Genomic DNA, 20,063 nt, shown 5'->3' with positions numbered 1-20,063 from the left:
TTGATGTCCCTTGATGGGCCATCAAGCAGGCCTAGTGCTGATGCCATTCTGGGGGTGTCACCCAGAGACATAGCACAAGTTTGGAAATACATATCTATAACTTATCATAAAAAAGTGATACACACTGTGATACAGGGCAGTGGGAGAGTGCTAGAGGGGAAATATATAAGATCAAGGCTAACTAAGGCATGATTCCCTGTAGACTAGGGAAGGTGGCTGCAAGTTAATTGGAGCACCTGCAGTCAATTAAGGCCCTGTTAGGAACCTAATAAACCACCCTGCTTCAGGCAGACAGGAGAGGAGAAAGAAAGAAAGAAAGAAAGAAAGAAAGAAAGAAAGAAAGAAAGAAAGAAAGAAAGAAAGAAAGAAAGAAAGAAAGAAAGAAAGAAAGAAAGACCGGAGCTCGGATGTGTGCTGTGAGACTTGGAAAATCAGAAAACGAAAGTAAGGGGGACCCTGCCCCAGTAGGGGAGGGAGACTCCCTTCCCCAGCATCTAAGGACTGCAGGTACCCCACCCAAGGGGGAAGAGGGTAAGAACCCACAGGGGTTGAGAGGGGCTGGGGCTCAGAGTGAGGAGCAAACCCAGACCCTTCCCTCCTTTACCACCTTCCTGGGCCACTAGTGGAGCCATTGATGCCCCAAGAACAGGGGCAAGGGGTAGCATCTTAGCTCCCCGCCAAGAAAAGCACAGGACCCACCAGACTAACATCAGACATCTTGTCACAACACATATAGACAAGATTATCATGCCTGGCAAATTATAACATTTTTTGCAGATACCTTACATGGCATATCTGGCACAACTCATTGCAATTTTACAATATTGGTATTCGTAATATCCTAAAGTGTCTCCCAGATTTCAAAAAGCATCACAGATGGCACAGTGGTTTTCATTGGCTTCATGCTCTGCCTCTCTAGAAGGTGAGAGTGACCTGCTGGTCTCAACGGCCTTTTAAATTTCAGAGACACCATGCTGCCGCTAAATGCTTGTGTGTGCAAAAGAACAGTGGAAAGTTCACTTCTAATGCAATAGCCCCGCTGCCAAGTAAGCACCAGGCAAGAACACACTTCCCATGCATCTCAGCAAGTCTCCAGCTCCAATCAGTGGGATTGTACATAACAGAGGGAAAATAAACACCTTTTAATAACATTTTAAATACAAAAGGGAGAGAAAAAACTAAGTGGTCTATTTCTTTTTGAAATCCTGGTCTGGAAGGCGGCCATTAGCATAAGCTAGGGTTTTGACCTCAGAGCTGCTATATTTTACATGATACCACTAGGAAAATGAGGGCAAAAAACCTCCTTGTCAGCACTATGGCAGGAGAGAAAAAAATATAGGCACTGACCCAACTGTACAGTGGTACTTAACCCCAAAGATCTGATCAGGTCTAGGAAAAAATCTTACAAACATACAGGCTCATGAATGCCTCCTGACAGCTCGGCTGTTATAGGTGTGAGGAGTGGTGTCTCAAGGTTAGAGGGGTGAATTGTGACGCAGAAGAGAGCTGTGTGACTAACTGATTTTTCAGTTCACTGGCCGTTCCAAGAATATCAGGGGGAAAAATGTCAGTTCGGGTCAAACCAAAACCAAACCTTTTTGGAATTTTCAGCTTCACAAAAAAATTGAAAAAAAAAATTCATTTCAGCGCAAACAAAATGTGTCCTTTGGGCTGATGTTTAATAAAAGCAAATGAAATAAAGGGCTAGAGTCACAAAAGTGGAGGAGGCCGTGGTGATGGTGGTGGTCAGAGGGCACACACCTGGGATGTGGGTTAAATAATTATATGGTCACTGGAGTAGGGACTGGAACTCAGGTGTCCGCCTCTTACAGGAGAGCCCTAACAAACAAGCAATAGCACAATCTCATGCTCTCTCTCTGGCCTAGTGACTATTCAAGTATCTATTACAAGGTGGAACGGCTTCAGGAGGCAAGACTGAGAGTGCCCCACCCCAGAATATCCTGTAGCCTGGTGGTCAGGACACTCCACTACAATGCAGAGACCTGCAGTCAAGCCCCTGCTCCAGAATGGGGAGTCAAACCTGGGTCTCCCACAGCCCAGGGGAGTCTGCTAGCAGCTGGACTATTGGATTTGGGGGGAAGGGGGAACCACCAGCACCATTTTTGGAATTCCATTGTGAATATAGCCCAAGAAATCAAATTGTTTCATTTTGATATTTCCAATTTTTTCTTCTTTTTTTTCATTTTGACCCAAACAATTAGAAGTCAACACAAGTCAAAAATGTTGCAATTGACCCAAATCTGCATTTTTTCTTTCTTTCTTTCTGTGAAATAGTTTCAGCTGAAAAATTTTGTCCAGCTCTACTCCTGAGTGCCAATCCTGGCTTTCCCAATAACTTGCTTCCAGGCCATTTAAGCTATCTGTGCCTCCCTGGCCTCCTCTGTAAAATAAAGTTTTTTCACCACCACCTCACAGGTGCAATGTCAGTAAAACACTGTCAGAACCTTGCTGCAAGACGCTATGCAAGTGCAATGTTATTATTAGTTTGTAGTTGCCAGCAGCCCTAAAATGCTGCTGTTGCGGGGATGGCAAAACCTAGCAAAATCTGGGGCCGAGAACTCTTGTGATCACTTGGTCATTCCCATATTTGGATCTGGGTTCCCAAGCAAGTGAGCTACAAACTATTAGTCCTCTGACAAGAAACTTTAAACTGCACGAGTAGAAGATAGCAGGAGTGTTATCAACAAAGGAAGATGGGCTGATTGAGAAAGCTAACTGATGCTTTGTTAGCAGTCTCACCGGCTCCGGACAGTCAGGAGTTTAGCAGGTTCTTTCACTAACTTTTCACAGCTGACCCCCAATCTGATGTGTGGCCCAAATGATTTCAGTTTGGTGGCTGCCTCCTCCAAGACTGTCCCTTCCCTGAGCTTTTTCCAAAAATCTCCTACCGTTGCCGGAGCTCTGAGAAGCTGCCCTGGTGCTAGCAATGGTGGGAGGTCTATCATAGTCCACTCACTGGCATTGTTACCACCACGTTGCCTAAATCTGAGCAAGGCTAGGGGGCACAGGGGTAAAAGTGTCGTAGCTGGTACACGAGCACACCCACCATTTCTAGCACCTGGGGAGAGTCCCAATGCTAAAGTAATGGTGGGAGATTTCCAGAAAAAAGCTCAGTCCAGAGAAGGCCCTAGGCCCAGATCCTCAAAGATATTTAGGCACCTAATTCCCTAGATGCTATTTAACTACACATGGCATGCACTGCTCATGCACAATGGCTACTGCAGCTCTGTAGTCCCTGGTGAGTGATTGCAGCAGAACACTTTGGGATCCTCTGGCATAAAGCTATACTGGGGCCCAGTCTTGCAAAGTCCTCAGCTGCTTGCATGATCAAGCCCTCACAGTACAATCTGATGCAGTTACCCCTCCCAGCTCAGGAAAAGCCCCAGCTGAAGTGGCAGATTTGCTGCAATATGGGGTGGAGATGTTTTGAGGGAGCTGAGCTAATGAAACTTAGCACTGGTCTACACTAGGTGGGGGGATCGATCTAAGTTATGCAACTTCAGCTACGTGAATAACATAGCTGAAGTCGACATACTTAGACCTACTCACCGCAGTGTCTTCACTACAGTGAGTCGACTGCTGCTGCTCCCCCATTGACTCTGCCTGCACCTCTCGCGGTGGTGGAGTACAGGAGTCGATGGGAGAGCGCTCGGGGGTTGGTTTATCCTGTCTAGACTAGACGCGAAAAATCGATCCCTGCTGGATCGATCGCTGCTTGCCGATCCGGCGGGTAGTGTAGACATACCCTTAAAGGTGAACTGCAGAGTTTAATGAAAGGTTTGTGTTTGTTGTCTGCTTCTTATCATGAATAAAGGAGGCCTGAAAGGGATTTTAGTCTGAAGTTGTTTTTCCTGAGTTGTTGTAGTTGTTGTTTTAACCTTAGAAATATAAGAAATGTCAAATCTGGTCTTCCCTTATTTTTCTGGAGAACTCCTTAGAGGTCTCAGACAAGAACTGTGAGCTTTTTCAGCCCTTAATTCAACTGTTTAACAAAAGCATATCGACTCCCAACTGCTTCTCAGGCATTTTAATTACATTTTAAAAACATTTTTAACATTCTTCTAAAAATGATTTCCCCTTTCTACCAATCTGATGTCACTTACTTCATTTTGCTGATGTCATAATTGATGGACCAATTCTCCAGCCATCCACAGACTTTTCCAGCATAAGCTATTACCTGAATTTATAATGTAAAAGACAAGCAGGAAAAATAAACAAAAACCTAAAAATAAAAAATTGAAGGCTCCTTTGTCTCCCTCTTCCCCCAGAAAAAAACCCAAGAATCTAGTTTTCCCTTCCTTCCAACATAACGTTTGAACAGCACCTCACTGCAAAATGATTGATTCTAACCTGTTCTATTATTCACTGATTTTTATAAGCATGTGACTTATCAAACATTTTATTAAACTATGAGAAGTAGTTTGTATTCAGATGTTGTAGTATCCCACTGGATGCCTTAAAGTAGGCCTCCTACTGTAATCTCAGAGATCATATCCTTTTATATTATTTAAATATAAACAATATTGCTTCTTCAAAGCATCTAACATTTTCATCAAAGCTGAATTTCCCACTGAGACCCCCATCACCCATGCCTTTATCAATACCAGGGAGCAGCAGAACCGCTTCTGGCCCTATCCTGCTCTCAAAGAGACGCCTGAAGCACACGTCTAGACAATCGCTTAACTCTACTAGCTGTGATGGCAACAATAATAGCTCAGCTCCTCTCCACAGCAATAGTAAGCAATTAAAGCACAAAAATAGTAACTAGATAAAACCACAAAAAATACTTTCATACCATAGGGCCATTGGGGAACTGTCTAATAGAATCTTCTATATGAAAACTAGGTCACTGTCCTATGAAGAAGGAATTTACTCCATGCTGGGTATAAAAGCATAACTCTGACGTTGGTAATTAGCACAAAGGGCTAATTCAGATAAGAGCATTACAGAGCCACTTCCGCCTGCAAGCAATGTTTTGAAAGCTTTGTTAAAAAAACAGTTACAAAGACTTGGCCAGGGGGATTGTGGCTTTTATTTGCATTGCCAGGCTGGCACCTGAATCCGGAAACTGACATGAAGCAAGTGATTCAATAAAAGATAGAGTTTTCCATGTATTTACAAGTGTCTCTCTCTATCAATAGCTGAATTTTAGGGCTCAGCCGTGTATGGGGCAAGTATGGCAAAGCTCCCACTGATATCAGTATGAAGTTACAGTTGTCAAGGCTGCTTCAGCCTCCAACGATTAAACCTTTTGTGTGTGTGTGTGTAGATAAGGAAGATAAAAGGTATTACAGAAGGATTGCCAAATAATCAATGCATTTAGAACCTATATACCCATATATTTGTGCTGTGATAAAATACTACAGTAAATGCAAATATTCTCGGGTAGCCAGGAATCCAATATAGAATCAAGTAAAATCAGTAGTTTAGTTCGGAGGTATGAAGATCCCAATGCAAGCTCCAAATGTCTGAGCAAGAGATGATGTAGTGCCAATATTCAGACTCAAGTCCAGCCCAATGCTGTGAGTAGAGGAGCTGGTTGGGAAATTTTCAGCAAAATGGCTTTTCATCAAAACTGAAACTTTTTGCAGGAAAGGACTGGTTTCAATGAAACCTTCATCAGGAAGGTTTCTCGTGTCCAGGCCAGAGTTTTTGATCAGAGAAATGCAGCCTGACTCACCACAGAATATCCAATATCCCAGTGCCTAGGGCACTCAGCTGGGAGCTCCAGGTTCCAGTCCCGCCTACAGGATAACTTGAGTGAGACTGACTCTATAGCAGGAGTGGCCAACCTGCACCTGAGAAGGAGCCAGAGTTTACCCATGTACATTGCCAAAGAGCCACAGTAATACGTCAGCAGCCCCCCATCAGCTCCCTCCCCATGCCTCCTGCAGCATACAGGAGGCTCTGGCGGGACAGGGAGGAGTGAGGGCATGGCAGGCTCAGGGAAGGGGGCAGGAAGGAGTGGAGGCCTTGGGGGGAAGGGGGGAAGTAGAGACAGGGCCTGTGGCAGAGCCAGAGGTTGAGCAGTGAGCACCCCTCTCCCTGGGCACATTGGAAAGTTGGCGCCTGTAGCTCCAGCCCCAGAGTTGGTGCCTATGCAAAGAGCCGCATGTTAACTTCTGAAGAGCCGCACGTGGCTCCGGAGCCCCAGGTTGGGTTCCCCTGCTCTATAGGCTGGTGGTCATAGCACTCAGGTAGGATGTGGAAACCCAAGTTCAAGTCCTTACTCCAAATCTCCCACAACTCAGGTGAATCCCCTAACCACGAGTCTAGTCTCTCTCTCCCATACAAAAGATATGTTCTTTTTCCAAAAAATAACAAAAGGTCTTGATTTCGCTCCAATGAGACCAGGAAAATGTGATATAGTCTCAAAAATTTTCACAGGACAGGAAAACCATTTCCCTTCCAGCTGTAGTCAAGAGCCCTCCTCCTATTTTGAAGATATTATTCACAGAAACCAAAAGGACAAAGGAACAGGAACTGTAACCCAAGGTCCCATAATCAGAGCCAAGACCACCGCCCACCCATTACCTTACTTTGCTTCCTTAATAGCTGTTTCCAGGAAATATTCTTGCTTGCAAGTTCTACTCAGCTCACATGCTAATTGAGCTGGGAACAGCAGTTAGGCCTTTTCATTTGCTAAAGGAGAACAGAGGAAATCTCAGGGACGCCCATACTATAAGAAAAAATGATAGAAACATACAGGTCTTAAAATATTGACTAGTACCGACTGCTAGAGGTAGACAAGAAAAACAAGGGTGGGGCAGGGAGCTCCATCAGCAAAGTACAGGGCCAATGTCCTTGTGAGAAGCCTGTTCTATTTACACAAAGAGGGAAGGTGATAAGATTTCTAACAGGTACCTGGATCCTTTTTGGGAGCACTATATTTCATATCAACTTCCCACCGCATCCTGTCCTGGAGGAGCTGGCCGGGTAGCCTTCTTTAGATGAGGTTACTAAGGCCATTAAGCAGATGTCTGCAGGCAAGTCTCCAGAACCTGGCAGCATTCCACCTGAAGTGTACAAATGTGGAGATGCCCATCTAGTCAGGAAACTCACCAGCCTTTTCAAGTTTACATGGGAACAGGGTACCATGCCCCAGGGGTATAAGGACGCTTTCATAGTCCATCTGTCCAAAGGCAAAGTGTATCTACCTGTGACAACCATTGTGGAATCTCACTGCTGTGTTTAGCAGGGAAGATCCTTGCACAGGCTCTCCTCATCAGGCTTGTCTCCCATCTGGTGGACTCAGGGTATCCAGGTCCCAGCGAGGCTTTCGTGCTGGCCATGGCACCATGGACATGATTTTTGCAGCCCAACAAATACAAAAGAAGGCTTGTGAACAGAACAAGGACCTGCACATGGCATTTGTTGACCCGACCCAGGTCTTTGACACAGTGAATCGTGAGGGCCTATGGAAACTGCTTCATAAATTTGGTTGCTTAGAGAAGAGGATTGCTATCATCCGCTTATTTCACAATGTCATGATGGCCAGGGTGATGGAGTGCGGTGACTCAACAGAAGGCTTCCCTGTCACCAATGGCACCAAAAAAGGATGCAAGATGTCTCCAGTGCTCTTTGCCATTGTCTTTCAGCCAGGTTCTTGTTTGCATTCCAGGCCTTTGAGAGAGGTGTACACATCCAGTTTAGATCAGATGGGGGTCTATTCAAGCTACTGCGACTCAGGGCCTGCACCAAGGTCATTGAACAGGTATTAAGAGAGCTCCTGTTTGGTGACCACTGTGCCCTCATTGCATGTGTGCTTGAGGACATTTGGCTTATTGTGAGCCATTTTGCCTGTACCTCAAAATGCTTCATCTTTCCAGTCAGCTCATGTACCAGCCAGCCCCCGCCCCAGCCCATCAGTATCATGAGCACCACAAGCCCATCCTCACAATTGACAATACAGCTCTCAACTTGGTCAGGAAATTCTGCTACCTGGGTAGCACACTTTCCAGCAATGCCATGTTGAATGATCAGGACATTCAGCGCATGGCAATGGTCAGCTTGGCATTTGGCAGGCTCACCCACAGGCTCTGGAGGGAGCATGGAGTCTGCCTCCGAACTAAGATAAAAATCGACTGTGCTGTGGTACTCACCTCACTCCTCTGCAGATGTGAGACCGGGATGCTCTACTGATGCCACATTAAACAGCTGGATAGCTTCCACCTTCATGTCATCAACATCAAGTGGCAGGACAGGATCGCCAACACTAAGAGATGCCAAATCCCTGGCATCGAGAGTATGCTCATCAGAGGTCAACTTCGCTGGATCAGACACGTGGTCTGCACAGAGGTTTCCTGTATCCTGAAAGTGGTGCTCTACAGCCAACTGAGCACAGGAACACGCCCTAAGAGTCACCCCAGCCACAAATACAGACACCTTGAAGACCAACCTCAAAGCATGCAAGATAGACATTAAAACCTGGGAGCTTGTTGCACTAGATAGACCCAGATGGAGTGGTCTGTGCCTTGAGACCATCTCCCCTTTTGCGAAGTGGCAAGTGAGGTCTCCTGCAGGGGAAGAAAGCACTTCGTAAGGCCAATGCCTCAAACCCTCTCCAACAACTAGCCCAGTCCAGGGACCAAGGCTGGCGGTGGGGCTGGCACAGAGCTGAGGATGGAGCAAGGCTGGGTGGTGCTCCCTCCCCACCCCCCGTGGGGCCTGGCCCAGGCCCCACCACACACTCCCACCCAAACATTCCTCTACATGCCCCTAGAGAGACACACCCCACAGTTTGAGGGGCCACTTTGGGGGAGGGGGGGGTTCCCCTCCCAAGTCTGCTTATATTCTGCAGAAGCAGGGCCCCATACTCACCAGAGCAAGCTTTCAGTTCACCCTGAGTGACTGGATTTTTCAAGGCCTGAACACACTACCAGTCCTTCCAGATAGAGAAAAGGGTTGTTAATACACGGGTAATCATGAAACTAAAGGATTCTTTTCACAACATTCTGGGAACCATAAGAGTGAAGCTGGAGACAGTTGTGATGTCATTGGACCCTGAGAAATATTTGTATGCTTTATCGTGTGCATACATTGTATTTTAGAAACAAGATTTTAACAAGTGGAATGTTATCAAAACCACACTGTTCCTCTGTGCAGAGACTTCCTGCAGGTTTATTTAATTGAAAAGATAAGAAAACTACATGTACTACCCAAACACAGGGAAAAATGGATTTTTGTTGAAGTTTCATTTAAATTATGTCTGATGTAGGAGTCTACAGCCGTAGTAATTCATTTAGTCCACTTCAAACTGGATTTAGACAAGTGCAACTGGCAGATGTTAAGAATGAACTCAGGCTAGATTTTAGTGTAATCTAGAGACAAAAGACTTGAGGGTCCCATTTTCACCCCCTGCAGTATTCATTCCTGCAGATTTTTTATTTTAGGACTTTGCTGTTAGCAGCAGTTATAGAAGTAGCCCGAAGTACCTGCAGACACTGGTGCATCCTCTGACAGTTGTTTCTCTTTCAGAGGCCATGTTTACTTGTTTTGTGAAGATATATGACAGTAGTCTGACAGTCTTACAGTATAATTTCAAGTCCACCTGCTTCTCAGTTTCTTTCAACACAACTCTCTCTACTAAACAAGGAACTGCTTCCCCATTTGCCTTGGCAAACTACCTTCTATTTTGCAACAAAAGTTAAATATGCATCACTTGAGAATATGCTTGCAAATTAGTTTATTTCATGGAAACAAAGGATTGTTTTTCACTGAATGTTTTGCAAATTGAATCCAGCATATTTGCCTACATCAGATGTGGATGAAAAAGACTAGATGTCCTCAGACTGCAAAACCTTTTAATTGGAGTTAAACTGCACCATCTTGTGGTAGGCTCTAGAAACTAAATTCTGTTTAACAAATTTATTTGAGCATAAGATTTTGTGAGCTACAGCTCACTTCATTGGATGCATGCAGTGGAAAATACAGTGGGGAGATTTTATATACACAGAGAACATGAAACAGTGGGTGTTACCATACACACTGTAACGAGAGTGATCAGGTAAGGTGAGCTATTACCGGGGGGGGGGGGGGGGGGGAACAAAACCTTTTATAGTTCAATCTCTCTGGTCACTCGATTACAGACCTAAAAGTGGCAATTCTTCAACAAAAAAAACTTCAAATACAGACTCCAGTGAGAGACTGCTGAATTGGAATTAATTTGCAAACTGGACACCATTAATTTAGGCTTGAACAAAGACTGGGAGTGGAGGTGTCATTACACAAAGTAAAACTATTTCCCCATGTTTATTTCCACCACCACCCCCCTCCCCCCCCCCGTTCCTCACACATTCTTGTCAACTGCTGGAAATGGCCCACCTTGATTATCACTATAAAAGGTCCCCCCCCCCCCCCTTTGCTGGTAATAGCTCACCTTACCTGATCACTCTTGTTACAGTGTGTATGGTAACACACACTCTTGTTTCATGTTCTCTGTGTATATAAAATCTCCCCACTGTATTGTCCACTACATGCATCCAGTGAAGTGAGCTGTAGCTCACGAAAGCTTATGCTCAAATAAATTGGTTAGTCTCTAAGCCCTGGTCTACACTAGGACTTTAGGTCGAATTTAGCAGCGTTAAATCGATTTAAACCTGCACCCGTCCACACAATGAAGCCCTTTATTTCGACTTAAAGGGCTCTTAAAATCGATTTCCTTACTCCACCCCGACAAGTGGATTAGCGCTTAAATCGACGTTGCCGGCTCGAATTTGGTGTACTGTGGACACAATTCGATGGTATTGGCCTCCGGGAGCTATCCCAGAGTGCTCCATTCTGACCGCTCTGGACAGCACTCTCAACTCAGATGCACTGGCCAGGTAGACAGGAAAAGAACCGCGAACTTTTGAATCTCATTTCCTGTTTGGCCAGCGTGGCAAGCTGCAGGTGACCATGCAGAGCTCATCAGCACAGGTGACCATGATGGAGTCCCAGAATCGCAAAAGAGCTCCAGCATGGACCGAACGGGAGGTACGGGATCTGATCGCTGTATGGGGAGAGGAATCCATGCTATCAGAACTCCGTTCCAGTTTTCGAAATGCCAAAACCTTTGTGAAAATCTCCCAGGGCATGAAGGACAGAGGCCATAACAGGGACCCGAAGCAGTGCCACGTGAAACTGAAGGAGCTGAGGCAAGCCTACCAGAAAACCAGAGAGGCGAACAGCTGCTCTGGGTCAGAGCCCCAAACATGCCGCTTCTATGATGAGCTGCATGCCATTTTAGGGGGTTCAGCCACCACTACCCCAGCCGTGTTGTTTGACTCCTTCAATGGAGATGGAGGCAATATGGAAGTAGGTTTTGGGGACGAAGAAGATGATGATGAGGAGGAGGTTGTAGATAGCTCACAGCAAGCAAGTGGAGAAACCGGTTTTCCCGACAGCCAGGAACTGTTTCTCACCCTAGACCTGGAGCCAGTACCCCCCGAACCCACCCAAGGCTGCCTCCTGGACCCAGCAGGCGGAGAAGGGACCCCTGGTGAGTGTACCTTTTAAAATGCTATACATGGTTTAAAAGCAAGCATGTGAAAGGATTACTTTGCCCTGGCATTTGCGGTTCTCCTAGATGTAGTCCTAAAGCCTTTGCAAAAGGTTTCTGGGGAGGTCAGCCTTATTTCGTCCTTCATGGTAGGACACTTTACCACTCCAGGCCAGTAACACGTACTCGGGAATCACTGTAGAACAAAGCATTGCAGTGTATGTTTGCTGGCATTCAAACAACATCCGTTCTTTATCTCTCTGTGTTATCCTCAGGAGAGTGAGATATAATTCATGGTCACCTGGTTGAAATAGAGTGCTTTTCTTCAGGGGACACTCAGAGGAGCCCATTCCTGCTGGGCTGTTTGCCTGTGGCTAAACAGAAATGTTCCCCGCTGTTAGCCACAGGGAGGGGGGAAGGTTGAGGGGGTAGTCACGCGGTGGGAGGAGGCAAAATGCGACCTTGTAACGAAAGCACATGTGCTATGTATGTAATGTTAACAGCAAGGTTTACCCTGAAAGAGTGTAGCGACTGTTTTATAAAATGTGTCTTTTTAAATACCGCTGTCCCTTTTTTTTTCTCCACCAGCTGCATGTGTTTCAATGATCACAGGATCTTCTCCTTCCCAGAGGCTAGTGAAGATTAGAAAGAAAAAAAACGCACTCGCGATGAAATGTTCTCTGAGCTCATGCTGTCCTCCCACACTGACAGAGCACAGAGGAATGCGTGGAGGCAAATAATGTCAGAGTGCAGGAAAGCACAAAATGACCGGGAGGAGAGGTGGCGGGCTGAAGAGAGTAAGTGGCGGGCTGAAGAGAGTAAGTGGCGGGCTGAAGACAGGGCTGAAGCTCAAATGTGGTGGCAGCATGATGAGAGGAGGCAGGATTCAATGCTGAGGCTGCTGCAGGACCAAACCAGTATGCTCCAGTGTATGGTTGAGCTGCAGCAAAGGCAGCTGGAGCACAGACTGCCACTGCTGCCCCTCTGTAACCAACCGCCCTCCTCCCCAAGTTCCATAGCCTCCACACCCAGACGCCCAAGAACGCGGTGGGGGGGCCTCCGGCCAACCAGCCACTCCACCACAGAGGATTGCCCAAAAAAAAAAGGCTGTCATTCAATAAATTTTAAAGTTGTAAACTTTTAAAGTGCTGTGCTTAAAGTGCCGTGTGGCATTTTCCTTCCCTCCTCCACCACCCCTCCTGGGCTACCTTGGTAGTCATCTCCCTATTTGTGTGATGAATGAATGCATTGACTGTGAAGCAGCAATGACTTTATTGCCTCTGCAAGCAATGATTAAAGGGAGGAGGGGAGGGTGGTTAGCTTACAGGGAAGTAGAGTGAACCAAGGGGCGGGGGGTTTCATCAAGGAGAAACAAAGAGAACTTTCACACCGTAGCCTGGCCAGTCATGAAACTGGTTTTCAAAGCTTCTCTGATGCGTACCGCGCCCTCCTGTGCTCTTCTAACCGCCTTGGTGTCTGGCTGCGCGTAACCAGCAGCTAGGCAATTTGCCTTACCCTCCCACCCCGCCATAAACGTCTCCCCCTTACTCTCACAGATATTGTGGAGCACACAGCAAGCAGTAATAACAGTGGGAATATTGGTTTCGCTGAGGTCTAAGCGAGTCAGTAAACTGCGCCAGCGCGCCTTTAAACGTCCAAATGCACATTCTACCACCATTCTGCACTTGCTCAGCCTGTAGTTGAACAGCTCCTGACTACTGTCCAGGCTGCCTGTGTACGGCTTCATGAGCCATGGCATTAAGGGGTAGGCTGGGTCCCCAAGGATACATATAGGCATTTCAACATCCCCAACAGTTATTTTCTGGTCTGGGAATAAAGTCCCTTCCTGCAGCTTTTGAAACAGACCAGAGTTCCTGAAGATGCGAGCATCATGCACCTTTCCCGGCCATCCCACGTTGATGTTGGTGAAAAGTCCCTTGTGATCCACCAGAGCTTGCAGCACTATTGAAAAGTACCCCTTGCGGTTTATGTACTCGGCGGCTTGGTGCTCCGGTGCCAAGATAGGGATATGGGTTCCGTCTATAGCCCCACCACAGTTAGGCAATCCCATTGCAGCAAAGCCATCCACTATGACCTGCACATTTCCCAGGGTCACTACCCTTGATATCAGCAGATCTTTGATTGCGTGGGCTACTTGCATCACAGCAGCCCCCACAGTAGATTTGCCCACTCCAAATTGATTCCCAACTGACCGGTAGCTGTCTGGCGTTGCAAGCTTCCACAGGGCTATCGCCACTCGCTTCTCAACTGTGAGGGCTGCTCTCATCTTGGTATTCATGCGCTTCAGGGCAGGGGAAAGCAAGTCACAAAGTTCCATGAAAGTGCCCCTACGCATGCAAAAGTTTCGCAGCCACTGGGAATCGTCCCAGACCTGCAACACTATGCGGTCCCACCAGTCTGTGCTTGTTTCCTGAGCCCAGAATCGGCGTTCCACAGCATGAACCTGCCCCATTAGCACCATGATGCATGCATTGTCAGGGCCCATGCTTTCAGAGAAATCTGTGTCCATGTCCTGATCACTCACGGGACCGCGCTGACGTCGCCTCCTCGCCCGGTATCGCGTTGCCATGTTCTGGTGCTGCAAATACTGCTGGATAATGCGTGTGGTGGTTAATGTGCTCCTAATTGCCAAAGTGAGCTGAGCGGCCTCCATGCTTGCCTTGGTATGGCGTCCGCACAGAAAAAAGGCGCGGAACGATTGTCTGCCGTTGCTCTGACGGAGGGAGGGGCGACTGACGACACGGCTTACAGGGTTGGCTTCAGGGAGCTAAAATCAACAAAGGGTGTGCCTGTACATCAAGGAGTATTTCAGGCAGGACTGCACGGAGGGTTCCAATAAGAAATGGTGCACCTAAGTTATCGTTGTTATTGGAACAAGGAGGTTAGCCTGGCCTCTGATTGATACATGGCTAGATTTACCTCGCTGCACCTTCTCTGTGAGTGACTGCAGTGTGATCTAGACAGGGGAGGAGGCAAATGAGTACAAAACAAATCTGGTCTATTTCTTGTTTTGATCCACTCCATCTATCTTTTACATCTTTGGCTGGCAGCAGACGGTGCAGAAGGACTGCATGCCATCCACATCTCATGGCTGCTCGGTGCAAGATGGTACAGTACGACTGCTAGCCATCCTCATCTCTTGCCTGCCTGGCATAAGATGGTACAATACGACTGCTAGCAATCCTCATCTCTTGCCTGCCTGGCAGAAGATGGTACAGTACGACTGCTGGCAGTCCGTATCGCCTGCCCGCTCACCATAAGATGGTTCAATAGGACTGCAGGACTAAAGAGAATGACCTGGTCAAGTCACTCCAAATTTAGTCCCTGCACCCATGTCTGCCCAGGCACTCCCAGCCGACGTGGCCAGGAGCACCTCGGACACGACGAGGACGACTACCAGTCGTATTGCACCGTCTGCTGCCAGAAGGCAATGGGTTGCTGCTACTGTGCAGCAAAGCCGTACCGCGTCTGCCAGCACCCAGGAGACATAGGGTGACGGTTACCTGAGCGGGCTCCATGCTTGCCGTGGTATGGCGTCTGCACAGGTAACTCATGAAAAAAGGCGCAAAATGATTGTCTGCCCTTGCTTTCATGGAGGGAGGGAGGGAACGGGGGCCTGACGACACGTACCCAGAACCACCCGCGACAATGTTTTAGCCCCATCAGAGTGCTCCATTGTGACTGCTCTGGACAGCACTCTCAGATGCCCGAGTGTTTGCCATTGCTCTGAGGCTGGGAGGGGCGCTTACAGGGTTGGCTTCAGGGAGCTAAAATCAACAAAGGGGGTGGCTTTACATCAAGGAGTATTTCAGGCAGGACTTCACGGAGGGTTCCAATAAGAAATGGTGCACCTAAGTTATCGTTGTTATTGGAACAAGAAGGTTAGCCTGGCCTCTGATTGATACATGGCTAGATTTACCTCGCTGCACCTTCTCTGTAAGTGACTGCAGTGTGATCTAGAAGAATGAGTCCCCTAGACAGGGGAGGGGGGGAAGCAAATGAGTACAAAACAAATCTGGTCTATTTCTTGTTTTGATCCACTCCATCTATCTTTTACATCTTTGGCTGGCAGCAGACGGTGCAGAAGGACTGCATGCCATCCCCATCTCGTGGCTGCTCGGCAGAAGATGGTACAGTACGACTGCTAGCAGTCCGTATTGCCTGCCCGCTCACCATAAGACGGTTCAATAGGACTGACTGCAGGACTAAAGAGAATGACCCGCTCAAGTCACTCCAAATTTAGTCCCTGCGCCCATGTCTGCCCAGGCGTTCCTGATCGACCTCACATAGGCGACCAGGAGCACCTCAGACATGACGATGACGGCTACCAGTCGTACTGTACCATCTGCTGCCACAAGGCAAGGGGTTGCTGCTACTGTGTAGCAATGCCGTACCGCGTCTGCCAGCACCCAGGAGACATAGGGTGACGGTTACCTGAGCGGGCTCCATGCTTGCCGTGGTATGGCGTCTGCACAGGTAACTCATGAAAAAAGGCGCGAAATGATTGTCTGCCCTTGCTTTCACGGGGGGAGGGAGGGAACGAACGGGGTCCTGACGATATGTACCCAGAACCACCCGCGACAATGTTTTAGCCCCATCAGGCATTGGGATCTCAACCCAGAATTCCAATGGGCAGCGGAGACTGCGGGAACTGTGGGATAGCTACCCACAGTGCAACACTCCGGAAGTTGACTCTAGCCTCGGTACTGTGGAAGCGCTCCGCCGAGTTAATGCACTTAATGCACTTAGAGCATTTTCTGTGGGGACACACACACTCGAATATATAAAACCGATTTCTAAAAAACCGACTTCTACAAATTCGACCTAATTTCGTAGTGTAGACATACCCTAAGGTGCCACAAGTACTCCTGTTCTTTTTGCGGATACAGACTAACACGGCTGCTACTCTGAAACCTCTAAATCCTGTTTGTATTTTCAGATTACTGAATACATGTTGAATTTTTGTAACGGCTTCTATCACACTGTAGGAATAGGCAGATTAAAAGAAACATTCCGAACAGCTTCAGCTGTCATATTCGTGCATGAGCAGTGCTTTGAAATAGAAAGCATTTTAGCATGTACACATAGTTAAGAGTTTATATCCTGTCATTTAGCTTTAAAGAGCAGAGTAGAAATTTAACAAGCTACAAAATGTTATTTCCATTCCCTCCAGATTTTCAATAGTGCAGTCAACACACCAGCATGACAGAATCTGCGTTTTACAGAAAGGCAGAGTATTGCTACAAAAACAGCAGTAGCTACTGAAAGCGTCAAAAGGGGCCAAACATTAATTTTTCTATGACAAACACTGCTTGAAGTGCAAATGCTAGTAGTACTTAGCACTGCACAAAGGCAGGTACAACTACTATACAAAAATGTATATGGTACGAGCCAAGTGTCTGGGCTTCAACTTATTTTCTATTAGCTATGAATGAAAACGAAGGCTGGATTCTTCATTCCCCTGCTGCCAACTCAGCGAAGGTCCACAGCTGTCCACAGCAAAGGTATTACGAGTCTAAGGGTATGTTCACATGGCCAAAAGAGACCCATGGCAGAGAGCCTCAGAGCCCAGGTAACTGACTCAGGCTCATGGGAATTGCAGCATAGGGCTAAAAATAGCAGTGGTGTTGTTCAGGCTCAGGCTGGAGCCCTGGCTCTGAAACCCGGCCAGCGTGGAGGGTCTCAGAGCCTGGGATCTCACATGAGCCCAAGCATTTACTATTTATAGCCCATAGCACAATCCCAAGTCAGTTCACTGGGGCTCAGACTCGCTGCTGCAGTTTGGGGGTGTTTTTTGGCAGTTTAGGTGTACGCTAAGTACCTTATCTAAGGTACTTTATGGCCCCCATTACCATAGTGCCTCACAATCTTTAATGTATTGATCCTCAACATCCCTGGAAGAAAATGCTGTATCACCACTTTACAGCTACGGAACTGAGGCTCGCAGACTCAAGGCTGGTCTACACTTAAAAATTAGTTCACCCTAGCTAAGTCATTCAGGGCTGTGAAAAATTTCACATCCTGTGCAACATAGGTCAACCTAACTAATCCCTAACGTACAAGACTCGATAAGTTTATGGAGGAGATGGTATGATGGGATAACATGATTTTGGCAATTAATTGATCTTTAAATATTCATGATAAATAGGCCCAATGGCCTGTGATGGGATGTTAGATGCGGTGGGATCTGAGTTACTACAGAGAATTCTTTCCTGGGTATCTGGCTGGTGAATCTTGCCCATATGCCCAGGGTTTAGCTGATCGCCATATTTGGGGTCGGGAAGGAATTTTCCTCCAGGGCAGATTGGAAGAGGCCCTGGAGGTTTTTCGCCTTCCTCTGTAGCATGGGGCACAAGTCACTTGCTGGAGGATTCTCTGCTCCTTGAAATCTTTAAACCACCATTTGAGGACCTCAATAGCTCAGACATAGGTGAGAGGTTTTTCACAGGAGTGTGTGAGATTCTGTGGCCTGCATTGTGCAGGAGGTCACACTAGATCATAATGGTCCCTTCTGACCTTAATATCTATGAATCTATAAGCGGCTAGTTGACAAAAGAATTGTTCTGTCCACCTAGCTACCGCCTCTTCGAGAGGTGGATTACTCTATGTAGAAAGAAAAACTCTTCCATAGACATAGGAAGCATCTACACTATACCACTACAGTACCATAGCTGTGCTGCCATCATGGGCCTTAGTGAAAGTCACAAAGTCTGATGGAACAAGAAATTGAATCTGGGTCTCAATTGCCAGGCTAGCACCGTACCCACTGGACCAGCCTTCCTCCCACTGTCACAGCAGCTTTGCCACAGTAGAGTTAACAGCAGGTATTTCCACATTAGAATCAGTCTTTGGAAAACATTAATGGCTGTTTAGCTCTTCACTGGTATTTTAATAAAGGGGAAAAAATTAAACCAATGTTGTGAATTGAAGACTTATGCAAAATGCAGCCCTATGTTCCAGTATAAGCACTGAACAAATTCTAAGGGTTGTGATTTGGGTATATGCTAATTGTTACACATCCTGGATGGTTACAGAATAGCTAATAACCTGGGAGATAGTTCTTTCAATTGTTCCTCTGCAGCTGTTAATCTTTCCCATTGATGACCTAGTAAGCACTGATAAACTGCAACCGTTGTAGTAGACCAAACAGATGCCTTCAGTACGCATTTCAATTACCATTAAAATGGACAAAACACAAAAATCATTTACCTGTTTTTTTTTTTTAATTAAAACTACAACATTACAGGGAAAAGTCAATTCTTCAATATATAGGCAATTTCATTCCTCCCCCCCCGCATAGTCCTTAGTTTCTCTTGTTTGTACATGCTTTTTCTACATCAATAGGAGAGAAAAAATTAAGATTAAGAAAATGGTCCTGTATGACAAATAGCCTAATGGACAATTGTAGTAACAGAAAACACATTTAACTTTAAGCAACTAGATTTTAAATTAGTGTCTCTTTAAATAGTTTCCAGAAGTGTTTACCTTATAACATGATTTTATTCAGTATAAAATTCTGCCACACAGGACAAGGGTTTATCTTGTCACTAGACATGCCTAGAATTCTGAAGTATTTGAGGACAGAGCTACACCATTTAGAAGAGTAGTGGAAGTAAATTTTGAAGCAGGATGTATTTTAGAATAGAATTTAACCATGAATAGTTCTTATTTGTCTGAGCCTTTAAAAAGAATGCAAAACATTAGCACTTACACAGGTTTTAAATTCTGCAGGGCAGGGATTGTTTCTTGCTTCATACAGAGACAACGTCGCACTTTAACCTACACCCTGGATTTGTACAGAAAGATCATACCCTACTTCAATAATCCTGTGTTTCAAGTATGATTTTTTGTAAAGTAGCTTCATCAATGCTACATTTTCTCCATAGCAAATTGCTATAAAATATATTTGAGGATTTTAATGGCTATTTACTATTAACTTGGGTATGCAACATTATAGGTACTGTAGTCCAGAAGCACATGAAAAGCGAGCAGTAACGCACTCATTTCTCATTGCTGGTTTAGGGCCTGCTCTTGTGATGTGTTGAGCACCGCCAACTCATAGCAATGTAAATTGCTCAGGTAGCTACTTATTGTTGGGTAAGACCCTAAGTGATCTATATACATTACCTTAATATTTGTAAATATTACAACACAAAGACAGACACTAAATGTATAGTAAACTGGAACTTTATTTGACTACTGACAGTTTATGCTTTTTTGGAAGATTGCTTCTGGAGCTTCTTTACTTCATGCTTGATGATCCTGTTCCTCTGTAAATTAAAGGAATAATTTTGTAACATTAAGTCTCATAAGAGCAGCAAATGAACAATCTGTGCTACTCATGACTTTCAAATTCTCTCCTTTTAGCATAATCACTGTTTGTTCAGCAGATGTAGGTTTTACTGAAATCGCAGAAAGATATCACATGCACTATATATAGTGGCGTGACATATTTCAGAAACTTCGATGGCTCAAGTGGCAAAGGACTGCTACAAGTCTGGGTGAGACTCCTAGTCAGTTTATTTTTTCACAGGTTGGCAGC

At 46.0% G+C, this 20,063-nt stretch overlaps 1 protein-coding gene across 2 annotated transcripts in view; it reads right to left on the bottom strand.

Moving 5' to 3' along the window:
• Positions 1–19,692: 19,692 nt before the first annotated feature.
• RPL14 (ribosomal protein L14) overlaps positions 19,693–20,063 on the bottom strand; it is a 247,912-nt gene continuing 247,541 nt past the window's right edge. For both annotated transcript variants that reach the window (XM_073333312.1, XM_073333311.1), the window contains exon 6: positions 19,693–19,791. In XM_073333312.1, the coding sequence (XP_073189413.1) occupies positions 19,729–19,791 (63 nt within the window). In that variant the 3' untranslated portion in view covers positions 19,693–19,728. The remainder of the gene's footprint in view (positions 19,792–20,063) is intronic.

Source organism: Lepidochelys kempii, chromosome 2 (genome assembly GCF_965140265.1).
Source record: "Lepidochelys kempii isolate rLepKem1 chromosome 2, rLepKem1.hap2, whole genome shotgun sequence".
Taxonomy (NCBI): domain Eukaryota; kingdom Metazoa; phylum Chordata; order Testudines; family Cheloniidae; genus Lepidochelys; species Lepidochelys kempii.
The sequence above is the reverse complement of the archived record's forward strand: the minus strand, read 5'-3'. Positions and strand labels throughout refer to the sequence as shown.